At 42.0% G+C, this 16,585-nt stretch overlaps 1 protein-coding gene across 5 annotated transcripts in view; it reads right to left on the bottom strand.

Annotated features, from left to right (window-relative positions):
* Nucleotides 1-16,585, bottom strand: part of ADAM23 (ADAM metallopeptidase domain 23) — a 380,159-nt gene that overhangs the window by 194,847 nt on the left and 168,727 nt on the right. For all 5 annotated transcript variants that reach the window (XM_044303192.1, XM_044303191.1, XM_044303194.1 and 2 more), the window contains exon 6: nt 2,385-2,448. In XM_044303192.1, the coding sequence (XP_044159127.1) occupies nt 2,385-2,448 (64 nt within the window). The remainder of the gene's footprint in view (nt 1-2,384; nt 2,449-16,585) is intronic.

The following is a 16,585-nucleotide window of genomic DNA, read 5'->3' as shown; positions in this document are numbered from 1 at the left end:
AAGGTTTCCAGACCTGTTATGGCTAGCTACCTAAAAAGCCATGCCCAAAGTACGCCTGACAGGCAACCTGTGAAAATCCCCTAGATTGCAATAGGATCCTGTTTTGGTGTCCTCCTCCAGAGCAGAATGGAGGCGGAACGGAGGCAAACTGATGCATTCTGAAGGGATCCTTATCCATTCAGAATGCATTAGGGCAGAACTGATCCGTTTTGGACCGCTTGTGAGAGCCCTGAAACGGATCTCACAAACAGAAACCAAAACGCCAGTGTGAAAGTAGCCTAAAACATAATAAAAATATACAAATTTGGTATCGCTGTAATTGTACTGACCCGCTGAAATAGAATCATGCTGATTTTTTATTTTTTTTATTTTATCTCACAAAGATTTTTCAGGTTTTCCAATACAAGATTTAGCAAATTATATGATGCAGTTAAAAAATACTACCTTTCACGCAAAAAAAAGCTATTTTAAAATGCAAAAACAAAAATAGCCCCAGTACTTAAAAGGAACCTGTCACCAGTTTTTACTTTATAAAAGCGATACCTCACACTGTAGCCCATGTTCCCTAGATGTCATATCGCAATTTTTTTTCATGATATGCTCCTCCGTTGCGCCGCTGTACCACTCCTTCGGTGTATGCTAATTATTAGCATCGGAACAGGGAGGAGGAGACATCAGCTTTTCTGAGTGGGCGTCTCTTCTATCTGGCTGTGGCACTATGCAATCACAGCAGAGCGAGTTACAGCCAGGGAGAAGGTGAGCTGTTTTTTCTCAATGGCTGTGACACGTTCCGCTGTGATTGGACCGCGGCACAGCCAGATAGAAGAGACGCCCACTGAGAAAAGCTGATGTCTCCTCCCTTTTCCGATGCTATTAATTAGCATACACCGAAAAAGGGGCACAGCGGCGCAACAGAGGAGCATATCCTGAAAGAAATTAGCGATATGACATCTAGGGAACATGGGCTACAGTGTGAGGTATTGCGTTTGTAAAGTAAAAACTAGTGAAAGGTCCTCTTTAAGGGGTTAAATAGAAGGGAGGAATTTATTAAACGAAAAAAACAACCTCAAAATGAGCAGCTAGCATATTTTATGATGAATTCAGGAGGCTTACTATGGTCAAGGACGTATTATCAGCTTTTTTTCTAATATACATTAAAACATCAGAATTTCGATTTGTATAATAGCAGCTACAGTGAGAACAAATCCCCCACAGCTGCATTTCCAGGGCTGTCAGCAGGTGAACGGCTGTGGAAGGACATCTCTGTTCTCTCAGTGGACACGCAGAAGTGCTGCTGTGGTCATTAGCACTTTGCAATGGTTCCTCTACTCTCATCCTTGACTACATTCAGCTGACATCAGCATTTACTCTCATATCCCTGCAGCTGCGGTTCCCTATTACTCAAATTTCCTGATGCAGCAAAAGAGCAAGAGTTCTTCCCAAACCACCAACTTTCTACATCATCCATGCTTTAGATGGGTAGATTCATATTTCTAAATGCATATGGTCCACTGGACTTTGCAATCTGTCATTCCTTTTAGATTGTAAGCTCCCGTGGGCAGGGTTCTTGTTCCATTTGTCTCATTGTTGACCTTACAGCGGTTCAGTCACCTGAATATTCTGCACTATGTAAGCTTCAGTCACACATCCGTGCTCAAATCTGTGAAAAGGTGGTCAGTGATACCAGTGAAGATGTCCGTGAAGGATCCATGTTTGGTCCCCGTGTCCGTTTTTTGCTGTCCGCATGTCATCCGTGTTTCACTGAAACTGCACAGCTGAAAAGTAATTTTCAGCTGGCATCCGTGGTTTTTACAGACCCATAGACTATAATATGTGTGATGGATGCGTGAACAAGGACAAAACAGATCATGCATCCATGCTAAAAACACGGACCCATGGACCATGGTAAAACACTGCTGTGTATATACACACATTAAAATGAATCGGTACGTATGCTGTCTGCGGAGAACATGTACAGCACACGTACATGGAACATTGATGTTTGAATGAGAATTAAAACTACTGTGACTCTGGCTAATTGGAACAAGCTATGGGCTCGTTCACACGACCGTGTGAAGCCGGTGTCTGTGCTGTGGACCGCTGTGTCAGAAAGCACACCGTAGTGATCCATTCCGTGCTTCCGTTTCGCATCTCCGGATTTGCGGCCCCATTGAAGTGAATAGGTCTGCATCCATGAAGCAGAATGCACACAGAATGGTGCCCGTGTATTGTGGATCCGCAAATACGGTCCGCAATACGGCAACAGGCAGCGCACTTTCGTGTGAATGAGCCCTAACAGGGGGCTCCTGATTATAAACCCTGTGAATACACATTTACATGTACATTTTGGCAGCATTAATCATTGGTCAATGTACAATACTTACAGAACTGTGAGTTATGTCCACTGGATGGATGGTGTAGGTGTGGGCGCCATCATCAAACATTCCACTGGAAAGGAAACACATAGTTAAACAGATGGCACCATATCCACATGTTATTTCCTACCAAAGTCAAACAGGTATCCCACCTTTTTGGGACCAAAATGCAGCATACTGAAGGTATGTGGCGGATTTTATTCCTCTGATTCATCAAGAAAAAAAAAACTGATTTGTAAGGGCTCATGCACATGGCTGTTGCGCCGCTGTGCTCGTATTGCAACCTGCAAACAGCAGGTCCGCAATATATGGGCACCGGCTGTTTGTGCACCACATCATGGATGCAGACCCATTCACTTGAATGGGTCTGCATTATGGAAGGTGCGGTGCCGAACAGACGCACGGAAACCCACGTCTGTCCGTGCCTCAAAAAAGTAGTGCATGCACTAAAGAATGTAAAAAAAAAAAAAAAAAGCAGGAAAAAACTCAAAATTCAGCAAAAAGGTAATAAAACTGTATGTGAAACCAGCCTTAGGCCTCATGCACACGACCATATGTATCTTGTAGTCCGCAAAAAACGGATCCCCCAAAAATACGGATGACGTCTGTGTGCATTCCGTATTTTGCGGAACAGAACAGCTGGTCCCTAATAGAACAGTACTATCCTTGTCCGTAATGCGGACAATAATAGGACATATTCAATTTTTTTGCGTAACGGAAATGCGGAAACGGAATGCACATGAAGTACCTTCCTTTTTTTGCGGACCCATTGAAATGAATGGTTCCATATACGGTCCGCAAAAAAAAAAAAAAAAAAAGGAATGGACACGGAAGGAAAATACTTTCGTGTGCATGAGGCCCTAGGGAAGTTTCACACAGCGTTTTTTTTTTTTTAACCACTTCACATCTGGGCCATTTCCCCCTTCCTGACCAGGCCTGATTTTACAAATCTGACATGTGTCACGTTATGTGGTAACAACTTTGGAACGCTTTTACTTATCCAAGCCATTCTGAGACTGTTTTCTCGTGGCACATTGTACTTCATGACAGTGTAAAATTTGAGTCGATATATTTCATCTTTATTTATGAAATCAAAAATTTAGCAAAAATTTTCAAAAATTCGCAATTTTCTAAATTTCTATTTCTCTGCTTTTAAGGCCTCTTTCACACTACCGTTTTTGGTTTCCGTTTTGTGAGCCGTTTTTTGGGTTCCATATACGGAACCATTCATTTCAATGGGTCCGCAAAAAAGTACGGAATGTACTCCGTATACATTCTGTTTCCGTATTTCCGTTTCGTTGAAAGATAGAACATGTCCTATATTTGGCCGCAAATCACGTTCCGTGGCTCCATTAAAGTCAATGGGTCCGCAAAAAAAACGGAATGCATACGGAAATGTATCTGTATGTATTCTGGATTCGTTCCGTTTTTTGCGGAACCATCTATTGAAAATGTTATGCCCAGCCCAATTTGTTCTAGGTAATAACTGTATACTGTATATGCCATACGGAAAAAAAGAACGGAAAAACGGAACCAAAATGGAAACACAATGGAAACAAAAAAAACGGAACAACAGATCCCTGAAAAACGGACCGCAAAACACTGAAATAGCCATATGGTAATATGAAAGAGGCCTAAAAGTGATACCTCATAAAATATTTATTACTTAACATTCCCCATATGTCTACTTTATGTTGGCATCATTTTGGAAATGTCATTTTATTTTTTTAGGACGTTAAACTGCTTAGAATTGTAGAAGCAATTCTTAAAATTTTTAAGAAAACTTTTTAAGGGCCAGTTCAGGTCTGAAGTCACTTTGTGGGGCTTACATAGTAGAAAACCCCCAAAAATTACTCCATTATAGAAACTACACCCCTAAATTTACTCAAAACTAATTTTAAAAACTTTGTTAACCCTTTAGGTGTTCCACAAGAATTAAAGGAAAATGGAGATGACATTTCTAAATTAAATTTTTTGGCCAGATTTTTCATTTGAATCCATTTTTCCTTTAACACATCGAGGGTTAACAGCCAAACAAAACTCAATATTTATAACTCTGATTCTGTGGTTTACAGAAACACCCCACATGTGTTCACAAACTGATGTAAGGGCACACGGCAGGGCACAGAATAAAAGGAGCGCCATATGGTTTTTGGAAGGCAGATTTTGATGGATTGGTTTTTAGACACCATTTCCCATTTTAAGCACCCCTGATGCACCCTTACATTATAAACTCCCAAAAAGTGACCCCATTTTGGAAACTAGGGGATAAGGTGACAGTTTTATTGGTACTATTTTGGGGTACATATAATAAAAAATTTCTCTATATTACAACAGGCACTGTTTTTATTTTTTATTTCTTATTTTTTTACAACATTCATCTGACTGGGTAGATCATGTGCTATTTTAGTAGTTACGGACGCAGTGATATCAAATATGTCTACTTTCTTTGTTTGCTTCAGTTTTACATAATAAAGCATTTTTATAAAATAAATTATGTTTTTGTGTCTCCATTTTGTGAATGCCATATTTTTTTAATTTTTATGCCAATCGTCTGGTGCAGGGGCTCATTGCAGGAAGAGTTGATGTTTTTATTGGTACCATTTTTGGGTACATGATTTTTTGATCATTTATTATTTCACTTTATGGGGCAACGTGACCAAAAAATTTGTTGTTTTAGCACAGTTTTTATTTATTTATTTTTACAGCGTTCACCTGAGGGGTTAGATCATGTGACAATTTTATAGAGCAGCCGTGGCAATACCTAATATGTATACTTTTATTTTTTAAGTTTTAAGTGTCTCCATAGTCAGAGCTATAGCCTTTTTATTTTTTGACCGATTGGGTACTTTCACACTAGCGTTTTTCTTTTCCAGCATAGAGTTCCGTCCTAGGAGCTCTATACCAGAAAAGAACTGATCAGTTTTAATCCTAATGCATTCTGAATGGGGGGGCATACGCCTTTTTGATCGCTTGCTGTTGCAATTTTTGTGATGTAAAGTGACAAAAAAATTAGTTTTTTTGGCACTGTTTATTTGATTTTTTTTACGGTGTTCACCTGAGGGGTTAATTATGTGATATTTTTTATAGAGCTAGTTGTTACAGATGCGGGGATACCTAATATGTATACTTTTTAAAATTTATTTAACTTTAACACAATAATAGCATTTTTGAAACAAAAAATGATGTTTTAATGTCTCCATATTCTGAGAGCTATAGTTTTTTCAATTTTTTGAGAGATTTTCTTATGTAGGGGCTAATTTATTTAGAGATGAGGTGATGGTTTTATTGGTACCATTTTGTGGGACATACGCCTTTTTGATCACTTGGAGTTTCACTTTTTTTGATGTAAGGTGACAAAAATGGCTTTGACAGTTTTTATTTATTTTTTAAGGTATTTATCAGACGGGGTGGATCATGTGATATATTTATAGAGCCGGTCGTTACGAACGCGGCAATACCAAATATGTATATTTTATTTATTTTTCTTGTATTTTTAACATTTTTTTAAATTACTTAATTGGGGAATTTTTATTTTTTTAACATGTGAAGGCTTTTTTTTTTTTTTGCGTCCCCCATTAGGTCCTACCTCTGGGAGACATTTACCTTAACTTTTTTTATTTTATTTTTTTCACCATTGATTTCTCCTGTAACTGGGCCTGACATAGTAGCCCCAGTTACAAGGGAAATACACCCCCCAGAGAGGCTTTACAGCAGAATACAACGCTGTACAGCCTCAGGGCAGGGCTGATCGAGATCTGTAGAAGCCCTGAGAGCTGCTGCACTCTCCTTGCATCGGCGGTCACATGACCCCCGGGCCGGTGTTCAGTCAGAATACTATACCTTCGTCACTTCCGGTGACGCGGGCGCCCCGGAATCAGCCGGAGGAGGGGGGAGGAGGGGGTGTGCAGCGCTGCGCAAGTGCAGATCCACGGTAAGTCAAAATTATAGCTTAGCAGGCACAAAACCGCCCCCCCCCCCAACCTGTCGGAGGGCTGAGAGTGTTGGAAGAAGATGCTCCTGATGATCTGTGTCAGCGCGTGCGCACATTTTGCACTGACAAATCTACCTGCCCCTGAGTGCGCATGTGCGGTGTTATCCTGATGTGTGTGGCAGATGGGAGTATATAGTCGCGTGTGCGCACCCTCTCCTACCCAGCCGAGGCTCTGGGCGCAGGGGCAGTGTGTCCCGGCCGGTTTCGCACATGTGCATTAAGTGGGCGCTTCTTCCGCGGCGGTGTTATAATTTTGACTTAGCCGTGGATCTGCGCTTGCGCCGCACACCACCTCCTCCAGCTGATTCCGGGTCGGCCGCGTCACCGGAAGTGACGAGGATATAGCATTCTGATAAGGTATAGTATTCTGGCAGAACACCGGGACAGGACGCGCATAGCTGTGTATACAGCGATCTAGAAGGCAGGGATCTGGGAACTGTCCCTGCCTTCTCTCTGGGTTGCCTTGCTGTCACTGACAGCGGGCCCCCCTCTCGGCAGCTGCACGATTAGCATGCAGCTGGCATCTCTGAATGGACATTCCAGAACGTCCATTCAGAGATAAACATCCACCCATACGACGTTTATATCCTATGGGCGGATGTGAAGTGGTTAAATGGCACTGCAGTTTTTTAGCTAAAGCCAGAAGAGGATCCAGCAGGAAGGCATCATTTTTGCACTTGCTTTATATTTACTATTACTTTCTATTCACTTTAACGCAAAACACTGCATATGAAAAAAAAAAAAAAATTCTGTGTGAAACCACTCTCTGGGTACGTCCAAAAGCGCTATAAGAGCTCATGCACATGGTAGTAGTTTTGGTCTGCATGCAGACCCATTTATCTCGGTGAGGCCACAAAAGATGCGGGCAGCACACCCATAAGTCTGTTTCACCGCAAAAAAAAACACAGCAAAACACGGATTCCGGCCAAGTGCTTACTGCCATGTTTCTTTTTCTTCTGCAGAAATGTCCTATCCTTGTCCTCACGATAGGTCATCAGTAACTGATCGGTTGGATCTTACTACCAGCACCCTCATCGATCAGCGCTTGAAGAGGCTGCAGCACTCCGGTGAGCACTGCAGCTTCCTCACAGCTTACCCTAGGGCAGTGATGGCTAACCTCCAGGACTGCAACTGTGGTGAAACTATGACTCCCAGCATGCTTCATTCATTTCTATGGAGTTCTGAGAACAGCCAAGCAAGTGTGCATCTTGGGAGTCATAGCTTTACCACAGCTGGAGTGGTGGAGATTAGCCATCAGTGCCCTAAGCTGTTGATGTCACGTTCATCTCTTACCTGGCCTAGGTGTAGCTCAGTCTCAGAATGGGGCGCAATGAGCTGCAATACCAAACAGTATGGCTACTGTGGCAATACCGAGCCTCTCTATTTACTGAAGTGCTATGGCCTCCTCAAACAGCTGATCGGTGGGGGTCCTGAGAGTCGAATCTGCAGATAGGTCATCAGTACAGTCCTGATCAAAAGTTTAAGACCACTTGAAAAATTGCAAAAAATCATATTTAGCATGGCTGGATCTTAACAAGGTTCCAAGTAGAGCTTCAACATGCAACAAGAAGAAATGGGAGTGAGACAAAACATTTTTTGAGCATTCAATTTAATGAAAACAACAAATAAACTGAAACAGGCTGTTTTTCAGCTGATCAAAAGAGTGATGTTATTCTCCTGGAAGAAGTCCCTTGTCCTGCGGGCATTGTGTACTGTAGCGTTGTCCTGTTGAAAAACCCAGTCGTTACCCCACAGACGAGGGCCCTCAGTCATGAGGAATGCTCTCTGCAACATCTGGACATAGCCAGCGGCCGTTTGACGCCCCTGCACTTCCTGGAGCTCCATTGTTCCACTGAAGGAAAAAGCACCCCAGACCATTATGGCGCCCCCTCCACTGTGGCGCGTAGAAAACATCTCAGGTGGGAACCTCTTGTCATGCCAGTAATGTTGGAAACCATCAGGACCATCAAGGTTAAATTTTTTCTCATCAGAGAATAAAACTTTCTTCCACCTTTGAATGTCCCATGTCCCATGTTTGGTGCTCTCTTGCAAAGTCCAAACGAGCAGTTCTGTGGCGTTCAAGGAGACGAGGTCTTGAAGACGTTTTTTGTTTTTGAAGCCCTTCAGTCTCAGATGCCGTCTGATGGTTATGGGGCTGCAGTCAGCACCAGTAAGGGCCTTAATTTGGGTCGAGGATCGTCCAGTGTCTTGACGGACAGCCAATTGGATCCTCTGGCTCAGTGCTGATGAAATTTTTTGGGGTCTTCCGCTTGACTTTTTTGTTTCATAACCCTCAGGATCATTTAAGAAATTCTAAATGACTGTCTTACTGCGTCCCACCTCAGCAGCGATGGCGCGCTGTGAGAGACCCTGCTTATGCAGTTCAACAACCCGACCACGTTAAAAAAGGGAGAGGTTTTTTTGCCTTTGCCATCACAACGTGTGACTACCTGACAGAAAATGACAATGAATCCACATCTTTGCACAGATTTGGCCTTTTAAAGGCATGTGGTCCTAAACTTTTGATCAGCTGAAAAACAGCCTGTTTCAGTTTATTAGTTGTTAAATTGAATGCTCAAATGTTTTGTCTCACTCCCATTTCTTCTTGTTGCATATTGAAGCTCTACTTGGAACCTTGTTAAGATCCAGCCATGCTAAATATGTTTTTTTTGCCATTTTTCAAGTGGTCTTAAACTTTTGATCAGGTCTGTATAAAACATTCAGAAAAGCTATGCTTTTACATGATACATTTATTTCAGAAATTTCTGTGACTGACCCATACACCTGAATTATTTTTGTAAAAGTCCACAAATTTTCTACAGAACGTAACCGCAGTGATATGTGTGAAACAGATTTTTAGTAGTCGAAATTTCTGCAAGAAAGCTGTGTGTGTGAACATACCCTAATGTGCCATAAAAATGACTAGGGCCTATACTGCAATACACTGGATTACACTTTCCTAGTAGATTTTAAAGTTGATTCCCTACCATTTTAGAAGGAATACCGCTGATTTTATGTCTTGCACCTCCTAAACCAGAGTCCATCACTGGACACATATTGAAACGCAAATGAAATACCATTGTTGTAGGCCAAATAGGGGAGAGAGAGGACTGATGTGTGCGCTGTACACCGCTGTGGAATATGTTAGCGCTAAATAAATAATGAGTAATGCACTTATACATAAATGTAGAAGGCAGAATGATTCTGTTTAGAGTTTGATGATTTTCTACATAAAATATTTGGATCTCTCATCAGTTACATGAATGTACACAAATACCCAGAATGATGGAAATCTCCAGGGGCCGTTGTAGTACAGGATGTGTATGCACACAGCTATTAGCTTGTGTTTTACTAGTTCTCTTTAGAGGAGAGGAGCCAAGTAATCAGCAGTGTCAGTATAATATGAATGGCTCCGCAATGGAAGCAGTCAGCTGGAAGTCAGTATTCTTCACTGTCCTTGAGAATGAAGGCTACATTATTAAATGTGTCTAGGGACACTGAAGTTGTAAGACTAGCAAAATGCCCTTTCCAGCTCGTGTGGCACAGAAAGGGTGCTCTTAAAGCTGTATTACCGGCCGCACAAGCACAGCGCAACATCATTTTGTTAATAATTTATTAGCTTGAAGTCTGAGGTCAGCACACAGTAACAGCTTTGGCTTTCTAACAGCCGTATAATTCTGTCAATGGCTCTGTTTATCTGGGACTGTTTATGAATTTAGTCTTCATTTCATTAGAATATTTCATTCTGTAAATGATCTGTTCCGTCTGACATGCATGTACCAGGAACTATCATCATACACTAGATGACTAGACTACATACTGTAGATTTAATCATCTCATTGCTTAAAGGGTATATGCCCACATGGCAGATATGCTGAGGATTTGTAGACAGTAAATCTGCATAGCTTTACAGTACCAGCAATGTGGATGAGACTTTCAGAAATCTCCTCCACACAATGCCAAAAAATCCTCAACAGCGTAAACTGACCTGCGGTGCATGTCAATTTTTCCTATTGATTGTCACCACGGAATTTACCCTTTACAACGCATAGGTTCAAATCTGCAGCAAATCCACTCACATTTATTGAAGCAGATTTGCTGTGGAAATTCTGGCCTTTGTGGCTGTATCTTTTGAGATCATGTAAAGTAACCTTAAATAAACTGTCTGGGGAAAAACAATGGACCATACAAGCCTACATGCACACAAACGTTTGTGTTTTGCGGTCCGCAAATTGTGGATCCGCAAAAAAAACGGATGATGTCCGTATGGCATTTTTTTTTTTTGCTGATCCATTGTAACAATGCCTATCCTTGTCTGCAAAACAGACAAGAATAGGACATGTTCTATTAATTTTTTTGTGGGGCTACAGAACGGAGCAACGGATGCGGACAGCACACGGAGTGCTGTCCTCATCTTTTGTGGCCCCATTGAAGTGAATGGGTCCGCACTCGAGCTGCAAAAAATGTGGTTAAGATGCGGAACCAAACCATATTCGTGTGCATGTAGGCTAGAAGTAGGGAGATGACTGAACGGTGTCTGGTGAACGATCCAAGGCTGACATACACATTCTGATCCATATTGACTATTACAGTCACTTAAACTGTCCATTGGTTTTCAGTGACATCAGTAGAAGGACAAATCATCTTCCTGGAAATGTTCTTCCATGGAAAGATCATTTGTGGACTAGCAACTATTGGATGATAGTCTGTAATGAATTAGAGAAATCGATCTTTAACAGTTTAAAATTTTGCCAGAGTTTCACTTGATTTTTTCTGAAATGGTCAGTTTTGATCAGCTTCAAAATAATGTGGCCGAGGGTGTGGTCTGCCTGCCGAGTAAGATGGCTGTGTGCGACGTGAGTTCCAGCACCATACCAGCAATGACAGGAGAGCAACCTTACTAGAACCTCTACAAACTACATCTAAGTAGTGGTCAAACCTCCTAGATGATGACCAGAGGCAAGCGGTCAATGAAAAAGCAGGGGAAACTAGACTGTTTCCTGGAAAGGAGCCAAAGCCAAAATGGCACTGCGTCCCCGACTCTGTCCCGCTCTCCAGGTTCCAGCTCCCCCAATGCTCCAGACTTACCTCTGAAGCCTCCATCAGAAGGAGAAGCTAGATCGCCACTAACTAAACGGCTCTCTCTTCCACCGCAAAGTCAGTCCCGGGAGAGCACAGCTCCTTCACCCCCATTTACAGGCAGACAAGATGACCCAGCTATGCCATCTCCCTCCTCCAGTCCCGTGAAACAGAAGTCTCGTGTGCAGGCACCATCCACGCATGAAACAGAGGTGAGAGACTATGCTACACTTGCCCTTCAAGCATTCCCCACTAATGATCAGCCTGCTTCAGGCAATTTTTTAAAGGACATGCTAGCTAGTCCTTTTCAGCAAGTCAATACATAAAGATTTCTCCACCCTTATCCTCCCGCTCTAAAACTCAGTGGAGGCTATCGATATAGCGGGTCATCCACGTGGAGTCCAAAATGGGTGACTTTGCTACCTTGCACAATCAGTTGATAGATGCCCACAATGAGCTGACAGAAGAGCTAGATCATCTCAGGGCCAAGGTAGTAGAATTAGAGGACCGGTCCCGCAGAAACAACATTACATATTGAGGGATCCCTGAAGAAATTGTTTCCAAAGATTTACTTTTTTACCTTCAGTGCCTCATGAAGATCCTCTTCCCAGACCTCTCCTCGCATGATTTAACCACTGATAGAGCACACAGAGTGGTGCATCCAAAGCATCTCTCGGAAAACGCACCCAAAGATGTACTAGCTAGAGTGCATTTCTTTCATATTAAGGAGGCACTGATGGCAGGAGCAAGGGAAAAAGCATCCCTGTCCTCTTCTTATGAGCAGATGAAAATGTTTGCAGATCTATCTGCTCACACCCTTCAGCAGCATCGTACACTGGGCCCGTTTACTACAGCCCTACGGCAACATAACATCCCATACAGATGTGGATTCACAACGAAAGTTCTAATCCAGCATCAAGGGTCCCTCCATGCCATATGCTCGCTGGAGTCAGGAAAATAACTCTTCGACTCTTGGAACATTACCATGGAAGATTCCGGTCCAGGCCCGAGAGCACCCACCTGGCTACATCCAGAATGGCAGTTAGTGTCACAGAAGAGGAGGCCCAAACATTGATTCTACGGTTCTACTGATAATGGGCACAGAGGCACCGTGTGGCTTCTTCCCGGCCTTGAGCCGTAAGATATGCCCGAAATAGTTAGTTGGCACTTAATGCCGGCCTGGTTCTTTACTTTGTTCTGTTTTTCTCTTTAGTTTGGTTTTATTGTTTTCAACTTTTTCATGTATATTTACTTCTTTGGTTTCTCTCGAGGGCTTATACCGGATCTGTCACTTGGGCCTCCTGCATGGCCTCAGATATACATTGTCTATTCACCAATATTATCAGATACCACAGCCTTTAACCTTCTACCTATGATTCTCAAGATAGCTGCCTTGAATACCAAGGGAATAACGTTAAAACTCTTAAGTGCAACATTTTCTGCGCCACTGAAACGCAAATAATCAAGGTTGATGCTCATAGATTGAAACATACTTGTTTCCCCATATATTCCAAACTCACTACACCATAAAACTGTGGGGTGTGATGGTAGCGATTCGGGACTCGGTGGCATTTCAGCTAGTGGCTTCAGTTGTGGACCAGGGTGGCAGATTTATCATTTTAGTCACTACTTTGAATAATGTACTGTACACCCTGGTCTTCATATATGCTCCAAAAGTTTCCTTCTTAAGGAGACTTATAATCAGGTTGAATAAAATTAAGAGGGGGTTTTGTCCTTTGGGGTGGAGACTTCAATGTCGTGATTGATCCTTCCATTGACTCTTCGGCTCCAGCCAGAGATCATCCCTCTGCATTAGCTCCTCTTCTTCTTAGAGAGGATCCACCACCACAGATAGAGAGACTATTCTTTTTATTCGGTTGCACATAACTCCTACTCCAGGATTGACCTATTTTTGGTTGATAGATCTCTTTTACGCAAAACTTCCAAGACTTCAATAGAACTGATTAACTGGTCCAATGCCCCTATTACTCTGACTATCAATAAAACATCTTTTACACCACCATATACCCCTTGACATAATAACACTTATCTATTAGAGCACCCTAAACACAAAACAGAAATCCCTGCTGCGTTGGTTGAATATTTTCATACTAATGATGGCTCAGTGTCAAACCCATTCTCTCTATGGAACGCCCACAAGGCGTTCATTAGAGGAATATTTATCAAGGTAGGACATAGAGCCAAAAAGGAAAGGGATGAACGCATCTCCTTGAACAAAGCTAACCCTTCTGCGATACATGCAAAACAATTGCAGTTATTAAGGCTTCAATAAAAAAAACTGTCTTCTATACCGTCATGAAAAACAATTGAAGACCCTTAAAGCTTTCTATTACTCACAAAATAATAAGGCGGGAAAATTGCTGGCCCACAGACTAAAAGCAAGATAAACCAAGTCTAAAATCCAATTCCTTACTTCCCCAAAATCAGGCTTAAAAGTGATGGACCCACAAGCGATAGCTAACTCCTTCAGAGATTTCTATGAATCATTATACAACTTGTCCACCCAGACAGAACCCACCCCCCAAATGCCAGAAGCTATAAACCGCTTTTTGACCTCCCTTGATCTCCCCTGTCTTAACAGTAACCAGCTAACAATTAAATGCCCCCCTCTCAGCAGATGAAATATTAGGCCCTTATCAAAAAAACTCCCCCATAATAAAGCTCCAGGCCCTGGCGGCTTATCCAACGCCTATTACAAGACGTTTCAAAAGGTGCACTCCCTATACATGCTCCAGATCTTCCAACGGATGATGGATACAGGGGATCTCCCGAAGGAAATGCTGGAAGCCACCATAATAACGATTCCCAAATCAGAAAAGCCCTCTGATGACCTGAAAACATACCACTCGATTTCGCTCCTAAACACAGACACCAAAATATTTGCCAAAGTCCTGGCCAACCGCCTAGCTCCCGTCTCACCCACTCTGACCAAGTGGGATTTGTTAAAGGCAGACAGATTCAAGAAAACTCCAGGCGGATTCTAAATATCATAGACTTCCCACAGAAGGGTAAACCCCCAGCTATACTGGTAATGCTAGACGCTGAAAAGGCATTTGACCGCATTTACTGGTCTTTTACGTTCTCTGTCCTATCTCAAATGGAATTATCAGGGGCAATCTTATCAGCCATTAAAGCTTTATATACTTGTCCATACGCCAGAGTCTGGGTCAATGGAGCACTTTCAGAGCCCTTTAATATAACCAATGGTACCCGACAGGGATGTCCCTTATCCCCATTGATGTTTGCATTATCAATAGAACCCCTAGCCCAAGCAATTAGGGAGATCACAGAATAAATAGTGTCGCAATTGAAAACAGATGTCATATAATTCTCTCCCTGACTGACCCCCTTAACTCTTTAGAAGCAGCAATGGATATTATTTCCTCATTTCGTGATTTATCCTTCTATAAGCTCAGCGCTACTAAATCCCAGGCGCGGCTCTAAACACAGAACAGGTGCAGATCTTTCTCTTATACCTTATGTCTGTGGAGGCTCCAATTCTGGTTTTGGCTCACAATAACTGATGGAAACCACTGACCAAAACACTGACATGTGAATGAGGCTTTAATATTACCCTTCAACATCTCAAGCTCTTAATGTCATCTTTCAAATTAGACTGGCAAGCTTCCCAGATTGAGTACTTTGGAATAAAATTAACATCTGATGTCTCCCAACTTTATAAGGCTAATCACCTTCCTTTCCTATCTGTTTTGGAAAAGGAGCTTGTCAACTTAGCAAAATATGAAATATCCTGGGTAGGTCGTATTGCAGCCTTTCAAACGTTTACGCTCCCAAAGCTCTTATATTTATTTAAAACATTACCAATCACCCAACTAAAATCTTGAGTTTGGTGGTTGAAGGACCATTCCAAACACTGGGTCCAATTAGAATCCACCTGAACTCCTTCACATAGCCTAAAAACCCTCCTGATAGCATCTCTCCACTCTTAATTTGAGAGCCTGCAAACACCTTTCCTGGTATCTACAGCCCTAGCGAACTGGTCCTAATTCCATAAAAATAGTCCCAACACCCTAGTATCCGTTACTCATCTTGCCCCTATCACAGTGCTCGAATATCTCATTCCTGACTTGGCTGTTGAATCCTGGAGGAATTGTGGAATAGACACATTATCTAAATTGTTTGAGGCAGAGCAAATAATTACCTTTGAACACTTACACAATACTTTTCAAATAACCAATGCTGACTCAATGCTAAATATCTCCGCATTAGACACCTCCTCCATATTAATATTCCCCTTCAGGCCTCTGCCAATTCATAAATGTTTAAAATATGGTCACTTCCTCCCCTCCTCCCCCCTTTAATATTACCCGTTTACATCCACTATATGTGATATTAAGGGATAAAGAGTCTTTCACTAAGTCTACTCCCTTCCATTCTTGGGAAGGGGAAATGGGTCTCTCCTTCTTGGTGGAGGAATGGAAGAAAGTCTTAGGCTTTATCTCTAAGCGTTTGAAATGTGTTCTTCATTATGAATCTCTGATAAAAACTGTCTTGAGATGGTACTTTACACTGGACTGTTTGAGCCACTTTTTCCTGGGAGTTTCACATCTCTGGAGAGGATGCAGGCACAACGGCACCCTTTTTCATATCCTTTGGTCATGCCCTCTTCTCCAGGGAATATGGAAGGAGGCCTTGTCCCTAGCTTTGGATCTTCTGGGTTACTAGCTGACTCCCTCGCCTTCAATGGCTTTAGTTTTATTAGATTTAGATGCCATCCCATATAACTTTAATCATAGGTCATCTCTTTCTATCAACTAAACTAGCCATTACCCAAAATTGGAAAAGTTAAAAAAATCCCTTGCTTTTCAGAAATTCTTCTAAAACTAAATACCACTTATATCTATATAAGAACTCTAGCCATGGCTAACCATTCCTCTACTAGCTTTGCAGAGATGTGGAATCTGATATTATATCCTATTTCTCGAGAGGAGACTACTTTATACCTTTCTTTTTCTGGTTTGTGTTTGTTTTATTTGATGAGTTCCTATTTTCTTTATTTCTCGATGTATGAAAACCTTTGTTGGTACTGGCAAAGTGGCTACGTGAATGTACTGACTTGTTATACAATATGCACTGTATTCTGTTTAAAAAAATA

The sequence above is a fragment of the Bufo gargarizans genome, chromosome 8, assembly GCF_014858855.1.
Source record: "Bufo gargarizans isolate SCDJY-AF-19 chromosome 8, ASM1485885v1, whole genome shotgun sequence".
Lineage (NCBI taxonomy): Eukaryota > Metazoa > Chordata > Amphibia > Anura > Bufonidae > Bufo > Bufo gargarizans.
The sequence above is the reverse complement of the archived record's forward strand: the minus strand, read 5'-3'. Positions and strand labels throughout refer to the sequence as shown.